General features: G+C 41.3%; 1 protein-coding gene across 1 annotated transcript; it reads right to left on the bottom strand.

Annotated features, from left to right (window-relative positions):
- Positions 1–1,094: 1,094 nt before the first annotated feature.
- ZFAND5 (zinc finger AN1-type containing 5) lies at positions 1,095–14,827 on the bottom strand. The gene is made up of 6 exons (XM_033084887.2): positions 14,682–14,827; positions 11,557–11,714; positions 11,070–11,181; positions 10,568–10,665; positions 3,102–3,227; positions 1,095–2,848 (listed from the first exon to the last, which is right to left on the bottom strand). Exons 2-6 carry the CDS (start codon positions 11,705–11,707, stop codon positions 2,700–2,702), a joined length of 636 nt encoding a protein of 211 aa, XP_032940778.1. The 5' UTR covers positions 11,708–11,714; positions 14,682–14,827; the 3' UTR covers positions 1,095–2,699.
- Positions 14,828–14,856: the final 29 nt, after the last annotated feature.

The following is a 14,856-nucleotide window of genomic DNA, read 5'->3' as shown; positions in this document are numbered from 1 at the left end:
GGAAAAGATGCACCAGCATTTGCACCCAAGTCTCAATAGCGTCCCCATCCACATACTTTGTCAACACTTGCTCTTTTCAAACAACCTTCTCTTCTTTTGTTTAGGGAGCCTCAACAGAATCAGAGCTCAGAAATTATTATACACACTATATGCACTATTAAAAGAACAAAGCCAGGTTGCAGACTTGAGGACAAGCTCATGACCCCACTTAAGCGTAACTAACAGAATACAGTTCACAATTTTACAGAAAAGAGGGATTTTTCATTCCATGCTTTCCTGTACAGATGTGCCAAGATCAAATATTTCAACAAGTGTTTGCAGGTATAACCTTTGTACAGAAAAAAATCAGTTTGAGATTGAGACCACCATAATCATTTACTAAAAATATCAGCACTAGTACTAGTCCTAAACCACTCTAGCCAAGAAAGTATCAAAACCAGCCAGTTCCCCAAGGCATCCAGCTACAGGGCATTCTCAGGTAAAAAAAATATTAAAAAGTCAACACCTTTATGCAGTAGTGAAGTTGCTGATGTTGCTTTAATACAAAAGGTCAAAATAATGCAATTTTGGTGCTTTAAAGCAGGTCCATGTTGAAGTCCCAGAGCATGCCTGTGTTCCCTTACTGGAGGTACGCACAGTAGCTGGATTATTAACTTATCAAAATGACTGTCAGCTGACTGCTAGGATACACATTATCCATTTCTGATATAAGCAATTTTTATGCATCATCCAGTATTGAAGATGTCTTCCTCCATTGCTACAGATGCTGTGTACTGTAGCCTTTTCTGTCTCACTGGAACGAATAAATTGAGTATATTTACCACTCATTTGGTAACTGACACTGACAGTAACTCTGCCACGGTCCGCTGGTGAAAATGTGGACAGAATAGTTTAGGCAGTGCTCTACCATGACACATCCACTAGAAGTGGGTAAGAAGTTTATTGCTAATACTTTCTTTTTGTCCCTTTAAAGTCCACTGTTGTTTGCTGGCATTTTTGCCAGGTCATCAAGTACTCCATCCTGTACTCCAGTTGTTCATGCAACTTGTCTCAAAAAGCTGGTATATCCACATAAGGACAGAGGTAAGCTTACGCGTAGGACAACATCTGTAAGATCTTATATTAAACTTTGCACTTCAGCCTCTACAAGGTTGCATTCTCATTACAGCAAGAACTAAAACCAATGAACTAGCATAAAAGGAATTATCTCCTTCTGTACATTATTTTTATTATTTACATAATACAATATAGCATAGATGCTGGGTAGTTTATGTGCAATACATAAATATGAACTATCTGTACATGTTTGCATATCTAATAACTCAGAAGAACAAAGTTAGAAGCAAAAACCTGACGCTTTTAATAATGAAGCAAAAACAAAGACTGAACACCGGCAACAAAAATCAGGTCAGGAGTAGTGCCTTGTGTAGGTATGTAAATATTTACAGATGAGAACAAGCATTACCACAACACTAGTCTAAACCGTATTTGTTTATATAAAAAACACAAGTTTCATACATCACAAAAACCCCTTCCATTATAACACAGAAGTGATATATATTACCAGACAAGCATCAGTGAAGAATACTGCCTTTTCTAGAGTTGTTATTGTACAATGCTGTAGATAACGCAGCCCATGCAATACACCCAAGAACACTACAGTCCTATACCCAAGTACAATTAAAAGTGATAAAGCAGCCCTCCAAGAGTGGTTCCAGCTACCATTTAAGTCTACAGCAGCCATGTTAGGTATGGTTTTTCCATGCAGAACGGTGCAACTGTTACACTCAAAACTAGAAAAATTAATTCCTAATATTCCTTTGAACTTCAAACACACAGAACATAAGTAGTACATGAATAATAAACTGCTCTAGTTTTCAGTAACTTATTTAGACCTGTGTTGCTTGATAGAGATGCTGTGATATTTCTAGAAATATCTGCAACTGTTTTTTGAAGACCAATCTTACAATATTCTGCTACACAACATTTTTAGCTATGCAAGGAAAAGCAGACAACTCTGTTGCAGGTCAGTTCATAAACTCCTAATGGGACATTTCCTTTGGGAACTTTTTTTCAAGATTCTAAAATTAATGTAATGTAATCTTTTATAAAACAATTTTCTTGTCATATATATCTGATTTTTCCATTTTTCTCAGTGCAGTTGTTAAGTGACTTAAATATGGCAAAGACACTCATCTTACTGGGATGCTAGACCCCTCTACATAGCTCGCATTCTGCTGGAAAACTAAAATGGAGTGTGGCAACTAAAAGTAGAATGAGATTTTAAATGATAGAAGTAGACTGCCAACTGTTTTGATGTATCGTTCTCCAAAACGGGCACATAACATATACCTCATGCACATCTCAAAAGGCAGAGCTGCTGCACAAATGCAGATTGCATACCTCTGTTTGGCACATGTGAACTAGAGTCTGTCCTCTGTGCATGTGTATTCCTGTGCAGGTTTCTGATCATCCATGTATTCTGGGGAGGGCATATATATTTTCAAGGGCTGTACCTATCCAATTCTGCCTGTAGCAAACACCCAAACATTTGAAGTATCATTTAGACAGAGAGGACTAGAATTAAAACTTTGGAAAACAAAGGAAAATGACCATGCACCTGCTCTTTTCACGTTTAGGATGTATTGAAAAAAAAAGCCCCACAAAAAGTCAGTCAGTCTTTTCACAAGCACATTAATTTATATTCTCTGAATTTTTTCAGCCACCACAACTGGATTCTCTTTTCTGATTTTTGCTGCAGCTTCTGCTTTGTAATCATATGGGCAGTTATGCTTGTCAGAGTAACGGTGAAGTCCACAAAATAGGTTTCCACATCGGCAGTCAAATCCTGTACACAGAAAAAGAAACAACATTACTAGGAAGATCAGTTTTGAATTAAGGTGTTAATTAAAGGCGCAGTCAATACAAAGGGAATATATTTGTCTACTATGACATACAGACTAAGAAAAACAAATGGAATTACTAAGTTTGTGAATTGTAAAGAAGCTGATAAATTTAATAGAACACATTTTGTCAAGTTTAATCTAGCAAGAGGTAACTAATCATGGAACTCTTGTTTAAAATTGACAGCATTCTCATACCTGTAAGACCAACCTTCTTCCTGCACATGAAACATCTGTTCTTCTTTGGTTTTGGCAACTCAGCAGCTCTCTCTTCACTCTCTGAAGTACCAGGCTGAGAAACTGATGGGCTTGGTTGAGTAACAACTGTTAAAGCACACAAAGGGTTAAATTTGCTTTTCTTGACTTCACTAGGCATCCAGAAGTATGCCTACATTAAGGATTAATTCACCAACTAAGACCCTGACACGTGTCGCTGAAGTACTACATAGACTAGTCTAAAAATGTGAATCAAAATAAGGATTTTTAGGTAATTTATTCATCCCTTCTGACCGTACTTGAAACACTTAAGATTCTTCCCCACATTTCAAATAGCTAGAAGATATATGTCACTTTTTAATGATACCTATACAGGCTTGAAAAGCATAACAGAAATTCCATGTACACATTTTGTATTTGAATAAATCATATGGTCAAGTTACAATCTAAAACATTAACAATACTGTCACAGCTAAAATGGCTGAACAGATACCTCTGTAGGACATATCACTAACAGGAACATATTTTAGAAAAAAAATTAAATTCAGTTATGTGTTCCTGCAAGAGTACTGGGTTGTTTTGCCACTTCTGCAGTAAAGTCAGGTATCTAAAGCAGTTCATGAAGACAGTAGCTAGGAAGCTGTTAATTCTGTGACAGATCCAGAATACAGCTACAAAATACACAGTTCAAAAGAGCCCTCATTTAAATAACAAAGTGCAGATCTGCATTGCATATCTGTATTTTTTGTAATTTATTCAGTTTCAGTGTTCAAGCAGGTATAGTCAAAATGAATACTTTCTCAATTGCCTCTTTAGACATCTTTAGAACACCTTTAGAAATTACTGTTTTATTGGAAGAAAACTTTTTCCCTAAAATTTTAATTTTTTTTAAACTGATATCCTCTTCCTATCCAAAACCGAAACTAAGAAGAGCTGAGATGCACTTGTACACAACTGTAATACCTACTCTTGGTAAAAGTTTGCTGAGCACTCCCAGTGTTTGATAACATCTATCATAACACTTACTAACTACAAAACTCATTTCATAATACATGGAGTATATAAATCTCAAGGACGTATTTGCAATCAACTTCACACAAATATGGTTTGTCGATGAGATTCTTTTGAATAGTACTTGTTTTTTTAAATTGTGCTTGCATTGTCATAGAAAACTTCACAATTCACCATACAATAAGAAAGGCCCCAAGCAAGACTTCATAACCTAAACAAGACTTACAAACAACGAACTCTCAGAAGTAACAGAGACCCTTCAGTGCTCTCATCACCAAAAAATTTCACCCAGTAAAACAAATGACTGCTAATATTTTCTTACACTTCCACATCATAGCAACAGTCCTAATGAACAACTGATGTAATTTACAACCTGGTTTTTGGGCCACATTGCAGATACTTTATAACTTTTGTGAAAACAATTTGTTTTGTTGAAGATTTTCTAGTTGAACAAATATGACATACTGAACTTATCTTTAAATCCTAAGAAAATCAGTGTTCAGTACCAGTTTGTCTACTACAGAGCCTGTGGCCAGAAACTGGCTTAATAGCAATATCACAAACTGATTGTAGATGTTGGACGTTATGCACCTTGGCTAATAGCAATCAGCTATGGCTTTAAAAAAAATAAAAATAGTAAACATCTCCCCAAAAGCATAGCCAAATCCCTTTTAAAAAGATTTGTTATATTGCTAGTTTGTTTCAAAATGAAATGCTAATTGTAAGCCAAGGCAAATGAATAAAAGGAATGAGAAATACATACATTGCAATTTAGTGTGTAGTTAGTTAAAGGAAAGCATCTATGTCAGAACCAATTTAAAAGTTTGAACCTTGGGAGCAAATCAACAGTGACATAAAGACACAACATGGCGTCCCTCAGGGCTCTGTCTTGGGACCCCTGCTCTTGAGTATCTTAATCGGTTCCACAGACAGTGCACAGATTAAGTGCACCCTCAGCAGAAAAGACGGGATGCCAGACAAAGACAATGGGACAAAGTCAAGAAATGGGCTCAAGATCTATCTACTCTGCTACTGTAGACTCCACCTGGAGTGCTGAATCCAGCTCTGGGGTCCTTGGCACAGGAGAGATGTGAATCTGCTAGGTTAACACCAGGAGGGCCACAAAGATGATCAGGGGGCTGAAGCACCTCTCCCATGAGAGATGGGGTAATTCAGCATGGAGATGACAAGGCTCTAGGAATACCTTACTGCAGGCCTTTCCAAACTTAGAGGGTTTATAAAACAGAGAGACAGATTTATACATGGGCAGATAGTGATAAGACCAGGGGAAACATTTTTTAATTACAAAAGAGAATTGTATTAGATGTTAGGCAGAAATTCTTTACTCCAAGAGTAGTGATGCCTAGGAACAGATAGGTTGGAACTAGATGATCTATAAAGCCATTTCCAACCCAAATGGTTGCATGGTTCCGTGTAGCCCTCTCCATCACCTTGGTCATGTCCCCTCCTGTCTCTGGCTCAAGACCTGCAAAGATTACTTCACTTTTTACCAGATCAATTCTCCTACTACAATGCCAAAAACTTTAGGAACAACTGGTTTTCCAAACTGGGCAGGTTTCTATTAACCACTATTTTGGTCTTAAATGATTGCCTGTAGGCACTATAAAGATGCATTACCATCATGCCCAGTGACAACTATTATCCTAGCAAATTAATGATAAAGACTAACATAATCCTGTACTGGAGGTGGGTGCCTGAAAAAGTCTACACAAATACAGGCATTTTATCACAAATTTGGGAAAATTTCCTTCAAATTTAGCCTAAAGATAAGATGCATCTTTACAAGAGGAGCAGCAAGGCCACTGATGGAACCAGTCAGCCACATGACAGAGTACAACAGCTACTCAATCTACATGGGAAAACGTTCTACAAACTTTGGAATAAAATCCTTCTTAGACTCATGGAAGTGCCATTCAAAATTAAAAACCACTCTAAGAAAAGAATTTGCAAAGTCATCAGTACTTTTTCTTACACCAAGCAGCATGGCTGCTTCACAAAAGCATGTATCTCATCAGTGTTACACAGATTTCACAGTGGAAAGGAATTAATCAAATGTTTCAGTTGAAGACAGCATGTTGAAAATAAATCAGTACTATTTTCTAAGATTCCCCACACAAAAAGTGACCAGAAAGAGATACAAAAGTAACAGAATAAAGTTTTTAGACACTTCTCTGATCAAATAAAAATTCATGAAAATAACATCTATACATCTTAAACTTCAGGGATAACAGTGGCACAAATTCTTGAAAGCACGGAAAATTTGACTTAAGGACCATGACTTGATGAAATTAACTACCAACTTCCACCATTGAAGAAATGGAAAGCAAAACAAGAGAGAGAAAAGATAGAGCCAGAAGTTATCCAAAAGATGCATTAGGTGCATTTCTGCAGCTCTGGAGCTGAAACAATAGTAGTAGTAGAAGTACTAGGAACAAGGCAATCCTTCTACTGTATATTAGGGCAATTGTCCTGGTTTCAACTGGGATGGATTAATTTTATTCTCAATAGCTGGTACAGTGGTGTATTTTGGATTCAGCATGAGAATGCTGATAATATTAATGAAACTAATATTAAGTGTTGCTAAATAGGTCTTTTAGTTTAATAAAGAGACTTTTCAGTATCATGCGCTCTGCAAGCAAACAGGTGCACAAAAAGTCAGGATGGAGCACTACTGGGACAGCTGATCTGAATAAACTAGCCAAAGGAATATTCCATGCCACAGAAAACCCTTCCCAATATATAAATGGGGGGTTGTTGACTGGGAGCTGCCAACCACCGAGGGGGATGAGCTGGGCATAGGTCAGCAGGTGGTGATCAAATGCAGCATGCATCACTTGTGAAGTTTCTGGAGTTTATTCCTCTTTCTCCTCTTTCCATTACAATTACATTGTTGTTATCATCAGTATTGCTTATTTTACTTTGTTTTAATTATTAAGTTGTTGTTTATCTTCTTCCCCCTCAACTGTCCTCACCAGTGGGGAACAAGGAGTGAGTGAGCGGCTGCACAGTACTTAGCTGCCAAGCTGGGCTTAGCCTAAGACAACGAAGTGCTTGTACGTACAGTTTTAGTCTGGAAAGATGGGCAGTACCTATTATGCCTTAACAAGCTTTTGCTCAGGAACTACAGCTGCTACGCCAACTTAGGTAGAGTGAGAACATATGAAAAGAATAACTCTGCAGAGACACCCAGGTCAGTGGGGAAAGGGAAGGAGGTGCTCCAGGTGATGGAGCTGAGATTCTCCTACAGCCCGTGGTGCAGACCATGGTGAGGCAGCTGTGCCCCTGCAGCCAAGAGGATCCACGGGATAGAGATCCATCTACAGCCCATGGAGGAGCCTCACACCAGATGTGTGAGGGGGATGCCTGAAGGGAGGCTGAGACTCCATGGGAGAAGAGAGGAACGCTGCTCCTGTGCCGGAAGAGCCTGACCTTGAAGAACAGCACCTCATGGAAGAGAGACTCACACTGTGGCAGTCTGAGGGGTGCTATTGCCCACAGGATGGACTTATGCTGCAGCAGCTCTGAGGGTGCTGCTGCTTGTGAGATAGCCTCATGCTGGAGAAGTTCATGAAGAACTCTCTTCAATGGGAGGGACCCGACCCTGAGCAGGAGGAGCCTGAGGTGATGAACTGACCATAACCCCCATTATTCCCTGGCTCCTGGCAGACTAGGGTAGGAGGTACAGAGTAGGTGGGGAGGCGGTGAGGGGAAGGTGTTTTTAAAGTCTATTTTTACTTCTCATTATCCTGATCTGATCTAGTTAATGATAAACTCTGTATCTCTAATTCAAGTTGGTTTTGCTGTGATAGTATTTAGTGAGTGACCTCTCCCCATCCTCATCTCAACCCATTAACCCTTCATTTTACTTTCTCTCCCCTGTCCAGCTGTAGAGAGGAGTGATAGAGAGGCTTTGGTGGGTGCCTGGCATCCATTCAGACTCAGCCCACCACAACAAGGTACAAGAAAACAACCATGCAATTTTCAACCAAGTTTCATCCACCATGCCTTTCTTCAGATGCTAAGGTACAATTACTTGTCTTAGCACCAGGCGAATCTAGGTTGCAACCTCAACCTGAGCAAAGAAGAAAAAAAAACCAAAATCTCAACAAAATCAAGAGAAACAAACTTGTCAAACTTCACAGTTTAATTTTTTCTTCACTTTGCCACCTTCAGTAAGTTGTTCCAATTCCAAAAGAAAAAAAAGTATAATTTTATGCTACAAGACTGCAAAAAAAGTTAGTTTACCAGACGTAATCTTTCTTTTAAAGTTTCTGATTCATAAGGGAAGCATACAAAATTTCTTTTGCTAATGAACATCTGGCAGAAGACAATGTGACTTCATACTGTTGAAGATACAGTTCACGGTCTATTACCATCTGATTATGAAATTGTCCCTAGCATCAGGCAATGCTTACAGCTACACTGTGTTTCATTAACAACTCCATGACTGCATTATCTTAGTGAATCACACCTCAAAGAAAGTATTAACTTTTGTTGCTATTAGATGATACAAATTATTTACCATTGTTGCACTTTGTCCTTGAAAGATCAACACATAACAGATGCTACTGGAAAAAGGAAGGTAAAAATTCTGCCTAGCTAAACACCAGGAATTTTTTTCATAAAAAGTCCAGGCCATTTTCTCTTGCCTGCATCACTAAATATAGCCAACACTGTTGATTTAGGATATCCAAAAACCCCTAAGAATAGTATATAAGGACATTATCTTATGCTGTCTAGGATCTGTGCCAAACAACAATACTTGAAAGGGAACTTGGGCATTAGAGCAGCTGAGGCTGTCTCATGAATTTACAGGTATGTTCTCTCAGGAGATAGTTCAGTTCTTCGCATTTTCGCAGAGGCATTTAAGCTCCCTGGTGGTATTTCCAATCTTCTCTACGCAAGCCTATGACAGCTTTTACAAGTTTCACCCTCTGAAATAATTTACTACAATTCCTAATTATTTTCAAGCTGCTTTTGATTTTCCCCTCATTCTAATCAATAGTGAGCCACGCAACCTATCATACACCTGACATACAGTACCTGAAAAACAGGTTATATATCACCAGTAACTAAAGACTGTCTTTTCAACTGGCAAAATGACAACTGTTCTAAGAAAAGTAAAATCACCTATTACTTCTGCACTACTACCATTTCATGTATTCAGATTTCCTTCTTGACATATTCCAGTAGGATTTCATAACATGGCACAATGGGTTAACAAACATTGCTGGAAAGTCAAAATTACTTTTCAGTCACATAATGGAAGTCACTCTAGATGACAACAGCTACAGAAATTTAGTAATTGCAAAAATTCCCTTCTAGTCCATACATAATGAAAAAACCCAATATATTGTATAACTGTACTTTAGTTCACACCACAGAACCTTGACTTCGCACGACTTATGAAAATGGTAAAACCATCTGTACAAATACTGAGCAATCAAACATCAAGTGTCAGACCAATCTTCGTTGGCAAAGACATAACTAGAAAAAAAATCACTTTCATAAAGTGCTGAATAGCCTCTGATGCCATTTTCCTCTCAATTACTTCAAAACTGAAAAAAACAGGTTTTTATCTTCAGCTTGAGTAAACAGGCTTCCTACTACACAGAGCTTTTTAAAACTGTTTCAAAGCTGGTAAATTAAATAAAAAAGTCTGGATTTGTTAAAGTACAAAACAAGTATGTTAAGATATCTATTTGAACAAACTGGTATGAATTCTGTTGTTCATTAGTTAGGCTAGGAAAGCTGCCCCTCCCTCTCTGCTTCACCCCAAGAAGTAGTTTACACATTGAAGTTTTACTACTCCAGCTACAACTATCCAGTACGAGAATAAAACTGTTAAATGGACAATTCACACACAGCAATTAAAGCTGCAACTACCCTACATCCCTGAAACAATGCATTGGTTATATCTATGGATTACTCAATTAGTTCAAGAACCCTAAGCAATTTCTGCTGATGTTTCTAAACCACATATTCACTCTTCCCCCACAGCCTCACTCCTCTGTAGAATGGAATTTATTAAGCACCCCTCTCCAAATACAAGCCATTTTGACTGCCATGAGTCAGCTGGAATTGTTCTCCTAGATAATACAACCAGATCCCAACAGTTTGACTTCAAAACTGAACACCTTGGTCTAATATGATTTTAGAGTGCCTCACTTTTAAAAACAAATGTTAGAGATCTAAAAATATTCTCATGCCAATTCTTTTACTAAAAATTAACATATACTTTAAATCTGTTCTGGAAGTAGTCCTTTTTCTTGATTCTGATGAGACAGTACTCAAAAGCATTTTAAATGCATTTCTTCAGATCACCACCATAACAGGAGATGGCTACCCAGAAAGTAAACAAACCCTCCGGTCCTGTTAAGTCACTGGTTATGCCCAGTGTCACTCTGAGAACCTACCTGGCTCAGTCTCTGTTTTCGGTGTTAATTGTTCCTCTCTTGAAATGCTCATTTCTGTCATTTGCTGTGTTACAGGCAAAGCGGCAACAGGCACGTTTCTGTTTAAGCACAGTGAAACACATAATTTACACCAGTTTTACATTCATAATAAGAGCTCAAACTGTGCAGACCCATTAATGAACTACTGGTTCAGTCACTACTGACATGTTTTCCTGACCTACGCTTCTACTATCTTCAAAACACACTTTATTCTATTTTAGTTTCCCCAGAAGAAAACAGGCAAGCCCATAACAAATTAGTTCAATGGATAAATAAAAAACCTTCTTTTGACTGCAGCACTGCAACACAAAATATTTGAATGATTTTTCTATTTACATGGATTCACAGAGCCCTGTCAGATCATTTTTCCTTGTAGACAGTCACTGCAGCAGGGCACAATTGCTACAGGCCTTCCTGCACACACACAGCTCATTCAACTGTCACAATGCAACCTTAATTTTACCTTGTTTTTTCAGATGTGCTGCCAGCAGCACCTTCACAGTTGTTTAAGCTAGTGTCTGCTCTCTGTACAGATGTAGAGTCTGAGGTAGGACTGTTTGAACCATTGGTTGTTCCTGTGTAACAAGAATTTGACAAATTATGAACAAATTGCAGAAAACACATTCATCAGTCTCCTATACAGTTATGAACTGCCTGCATACAATTTTCAATGCTGCTGCTTATTACTTTTTACTTAAAGACACTTTTAACTTAATAATCAAAATGCAGATCGCCTAAGAAAATGCTAGCAGATGTGGGAAAGCAAGTTATGGTTGAATGCCAAGCAAACCAGAACACATTACACAGAAATTATATTCTCTTTGAATATTCATTCTTTCAGTTCAGCTTTCAGAACTTTGCCTAAAAATGTTATAGTATTCCATGTAATCCTCTGTATATTTTAATTCAAAAGAAAGAAAGAAACCCCCAATAACTCCCCACACCCTTACCCATTGGGCTGATTCTACCACTATTCTGCTGTCGCTGAAGATGCTCTTTGTAGCAAACAGAACACATCCCATTTGTCCTAGGATTTCCATAAAATCCACATCCTGTACTACACAGCATAGGCCCTGGGGTCTGGTTTGTCTCCTGAGTCATCTCGATGCTGTAAATAAAAGCAAAAACTGCATTAGGAGCCAGTATGTCACCAAAATCAATTTCAGGGTAAAATGTATTAAGAATGAAAAGAACTACGTTTGCTCACCCTGCCCCACCAAGTGAGATCACCATTCTTACAGACGGTTATATGAATGTTAATATACCATTCAAGACTGCAATTTATTGCTAAGTAACATCATTATGAATCTTTAAGACTAGAAAAAATGTCGTCATACTAATATTGAGAAATAATATACTTGCTGACCACTGAACTGCATGTGCAGGTTAATTTAATCTGACAGCCAAAAAAGCCTCCTTAAGTACCAGCTTCTGAGCACTAATAGGGATATGCAGAATAAGCAAGACTAAGTTCACACCCACAAAACAGTTCTGGCAAATAACTTAGCTTATTTTTGCTGGACTCCAGCAGAGCCAACAGACTCCAGCAGAAAAGCCCTGCTTTTTCATTGCTGATCTCACATCATTTTAAGGCTAATTCCACAATTAGCAATACTTACTCTCACAACACTCTTCCAAGGGAGACAACACTAACAACTCCAAACTGTTGAGTATGTTCTATTATATAGCCAACATATTTACAAAAGAAACCCTCTCTAATCAAGTTGTGCCAAGACTTCTAGGCCTCCCGGAGGCAGACAGTGCTAAGCATGTTAGAAATAAGGTTTTCACCTTCACTGCCTGTTAACCTCTGCAAAGCAAGGTTAGTAGAAAACTGCAGAGCAGCCAAATCCTTTTTTCCCAAGGGCAATAAAACTGGAACACAGTAATCAGGCATTTGCTACAAATTGAGGACATGTAATCATATTGCAATAAAATTTAAATTTAGTAGAAGCTGTACATATGGCATCTAAAGACATTTTAGTATAAACTTTGGATTGCTGTTTTCCTATTCAGAAACTGTCACAGTAAGAAATATTTGACAGCTGACACTTAGGAGAAATCAAAAATGTCAAAAGTGAATTTGTTACAGTATAAAGAAAAATGCTTCTAATTAAGAAAGCTCACACTGCAAGTAGTAAACTTATGTTTCCCTATTACTACAACTGCAATTTACAGGTGCCATTAACTAAACTAAACTTCAGTAAACCAAAATCGGAAGAAAGTAAACAAGCAAAATTAATCTTGTCTGCTGGTGGTCACAGGACCTAATTTTCCAGGTATAAATAGCTGTACTATTTATAGCTTTATAACACCTTCCAGGTATAAATAATGTCCTTTCTGGCTACAACACAGCTTCACACTTACTCCGATACAGTTTTACAGCCAAACACACCAGGAGCTAGTAAAAAGCCTGACCCACCTAGAGGAAATCTAAAAAACTCTTGTCATCTTTGACAAGATGAAGACTTATGCCTATATAATGCAAAAAACCCACTACTTCTGCCCTTTTGTTACTAACCAGGTAACATCAACACGCTATTAAACGCACTGCCAAATGGCTTGCTTAATTTCCTTAAAGTTAGTGTGCTAAAACAAATTCCACCACTTATTAAATATTTTTTTAGGGGCCAACTCTAATATTCTAGTACAAACTAGGCACTCAGCAGCTCCTTTGGTCTGCAGAGTCTCCCACTACTTGAAATGCATGCCCCTAACGGAACGAGCAAGTCGTTGCTACCCAACGCTGAACAAGTCGTGCTATTCCAGGCTCCCGGAGGCGGCCGGGGTTTCACCCAGGCTCGCTTTCAAGGCGCTTCCCGACAGTGGGAAGGCCGCTCGGGCTCACGCACCCCGGCCGGGCCCTTACCGCAGCTCCGGGCCGGGGTCGGCCCGCTCGGCGGCGCCGCCGTGGCTCGGTCACATGGACGGGCGAGCGCCTGCGCTTACGCCTGTTAGTGACGGGCCCGGGCCGCCTGGCCGCCCCCGCCGCCCGCTGAAGTCAGCCCCTATTTATATCTCCCGCAGGCCGCCGGCTCCGGCGGGAGGAGGCGCCGGCGAAATCCGACTGCCCTTCCCTTCCAGGCGGCAGCAGGGAGAGCGGTGTTGACCTGCAGCCCAGAAAATGCGGTATCACCAGCCCGCCGCCTCCCGCGAGCAGCGCCCCGGGGCACTATCGCTCCATACAGGCGCTCCGCGACCGGTAGGGTTACACCCAACCGCTCCTCTTCGAGAGGAGGCGAAAAGACAAGTGAAAAAGGTCTCCTTCCACCAGCACCCCCGCCGTCACCAGCCCAGCTCGGAGGAAGGGTAAATCCCGTTAGCGACGCCGGCCGCGCACCTCAGTCACCCCTTCGGCGCCGAGGCCATGGCCGGGCTGCCGCCGTCCCGCTGGGCGATCCCGCACTGGCGGCGCAACGACAAAAACGAGGGCCCCAACGCGCGCTGAAACCAGCCCCAAAACGCGGGCATTGCGTGAGTAACGGACTCACCGACCTAAATACCGAATTGCCTCAATATCCCCCTCCCCGGAGAGGGATCAAAATAAACACGAGAAAAACAGGAACAAAACAAAAGGAGGATGCACAAGGGCCGTGCGGGCCACTCGCCGCTCACGGCCGCGCTCGGGTGAAGCAGAGCCCAGTGCAGGTACGGGCGACCCGAACTGGCACAGGGCGCTCCCCAGGCGGGTGCAGCCCGGCGGCTGACTCAGACAAAGCGTGGGGGCCCTGCCAAGTGCCCGCAGTGCCGCGCGTCCTAACTGCGTCGCCCACCCCCTCCGCCTGCTCCGACACCCGGACACAAAAGAGCCTCGAGTCAGCCGGGCTGAGGAGCGGCGGCAGCAGGCCGGGGTGTCCGGCCGGGCCGCTCCTCGCAACCGCCTGAGTCACGGTCGGCCCCACCGCCGGCAGGCCCCACGCCGCCGCCAGACACAGGAACCTCATTGTCTCGCCGCTTGCGTTGCCCTGCACTGGATCCGCCGAAGGCCGAACGCCGCCCGAGAGGAGGCCCGGGAACACCCCGCCGCGGTGAAGGCCCCCGCGGAGCCGAGCCCAGCGTGCCACCGCTCACCCACCTGTTCCCGGCGGGGGCCACACACCCCGCGGCGAATGCCGGAGAAGGCGCCGCGGATTGCTCCGGGCGGCTGCGGGGAGAGTGCGAGCTGCGGGGCTGGCGGCCGCGCCGCCGCCGCTTCGCTCCTTTGTTCCCGCAGCGGCAGCGGCGGCCGTGTCGGCAGCGGCGCGAGGCGG

The sequence above is a fragment of the Catharus ustulatus genome, chromosome Z (genome assembly GCF_009819885.2).
Source record: "Catharus ustulatus isolate bCatUst1 chromosome Z, bCatUst1.pri.v2, whole genome shotgun sequence".
Taxonomy (NCBI): Eukaryota; Metazoa; Chordata; class Aves; order Passeriformes; family Turdidae; genus Catharus; species Catharus ustulatus.
Note: the sequence above shows the minus strand (reverse complement) of the source record. Positions and strands in the feature narration are given on the sequence as shown.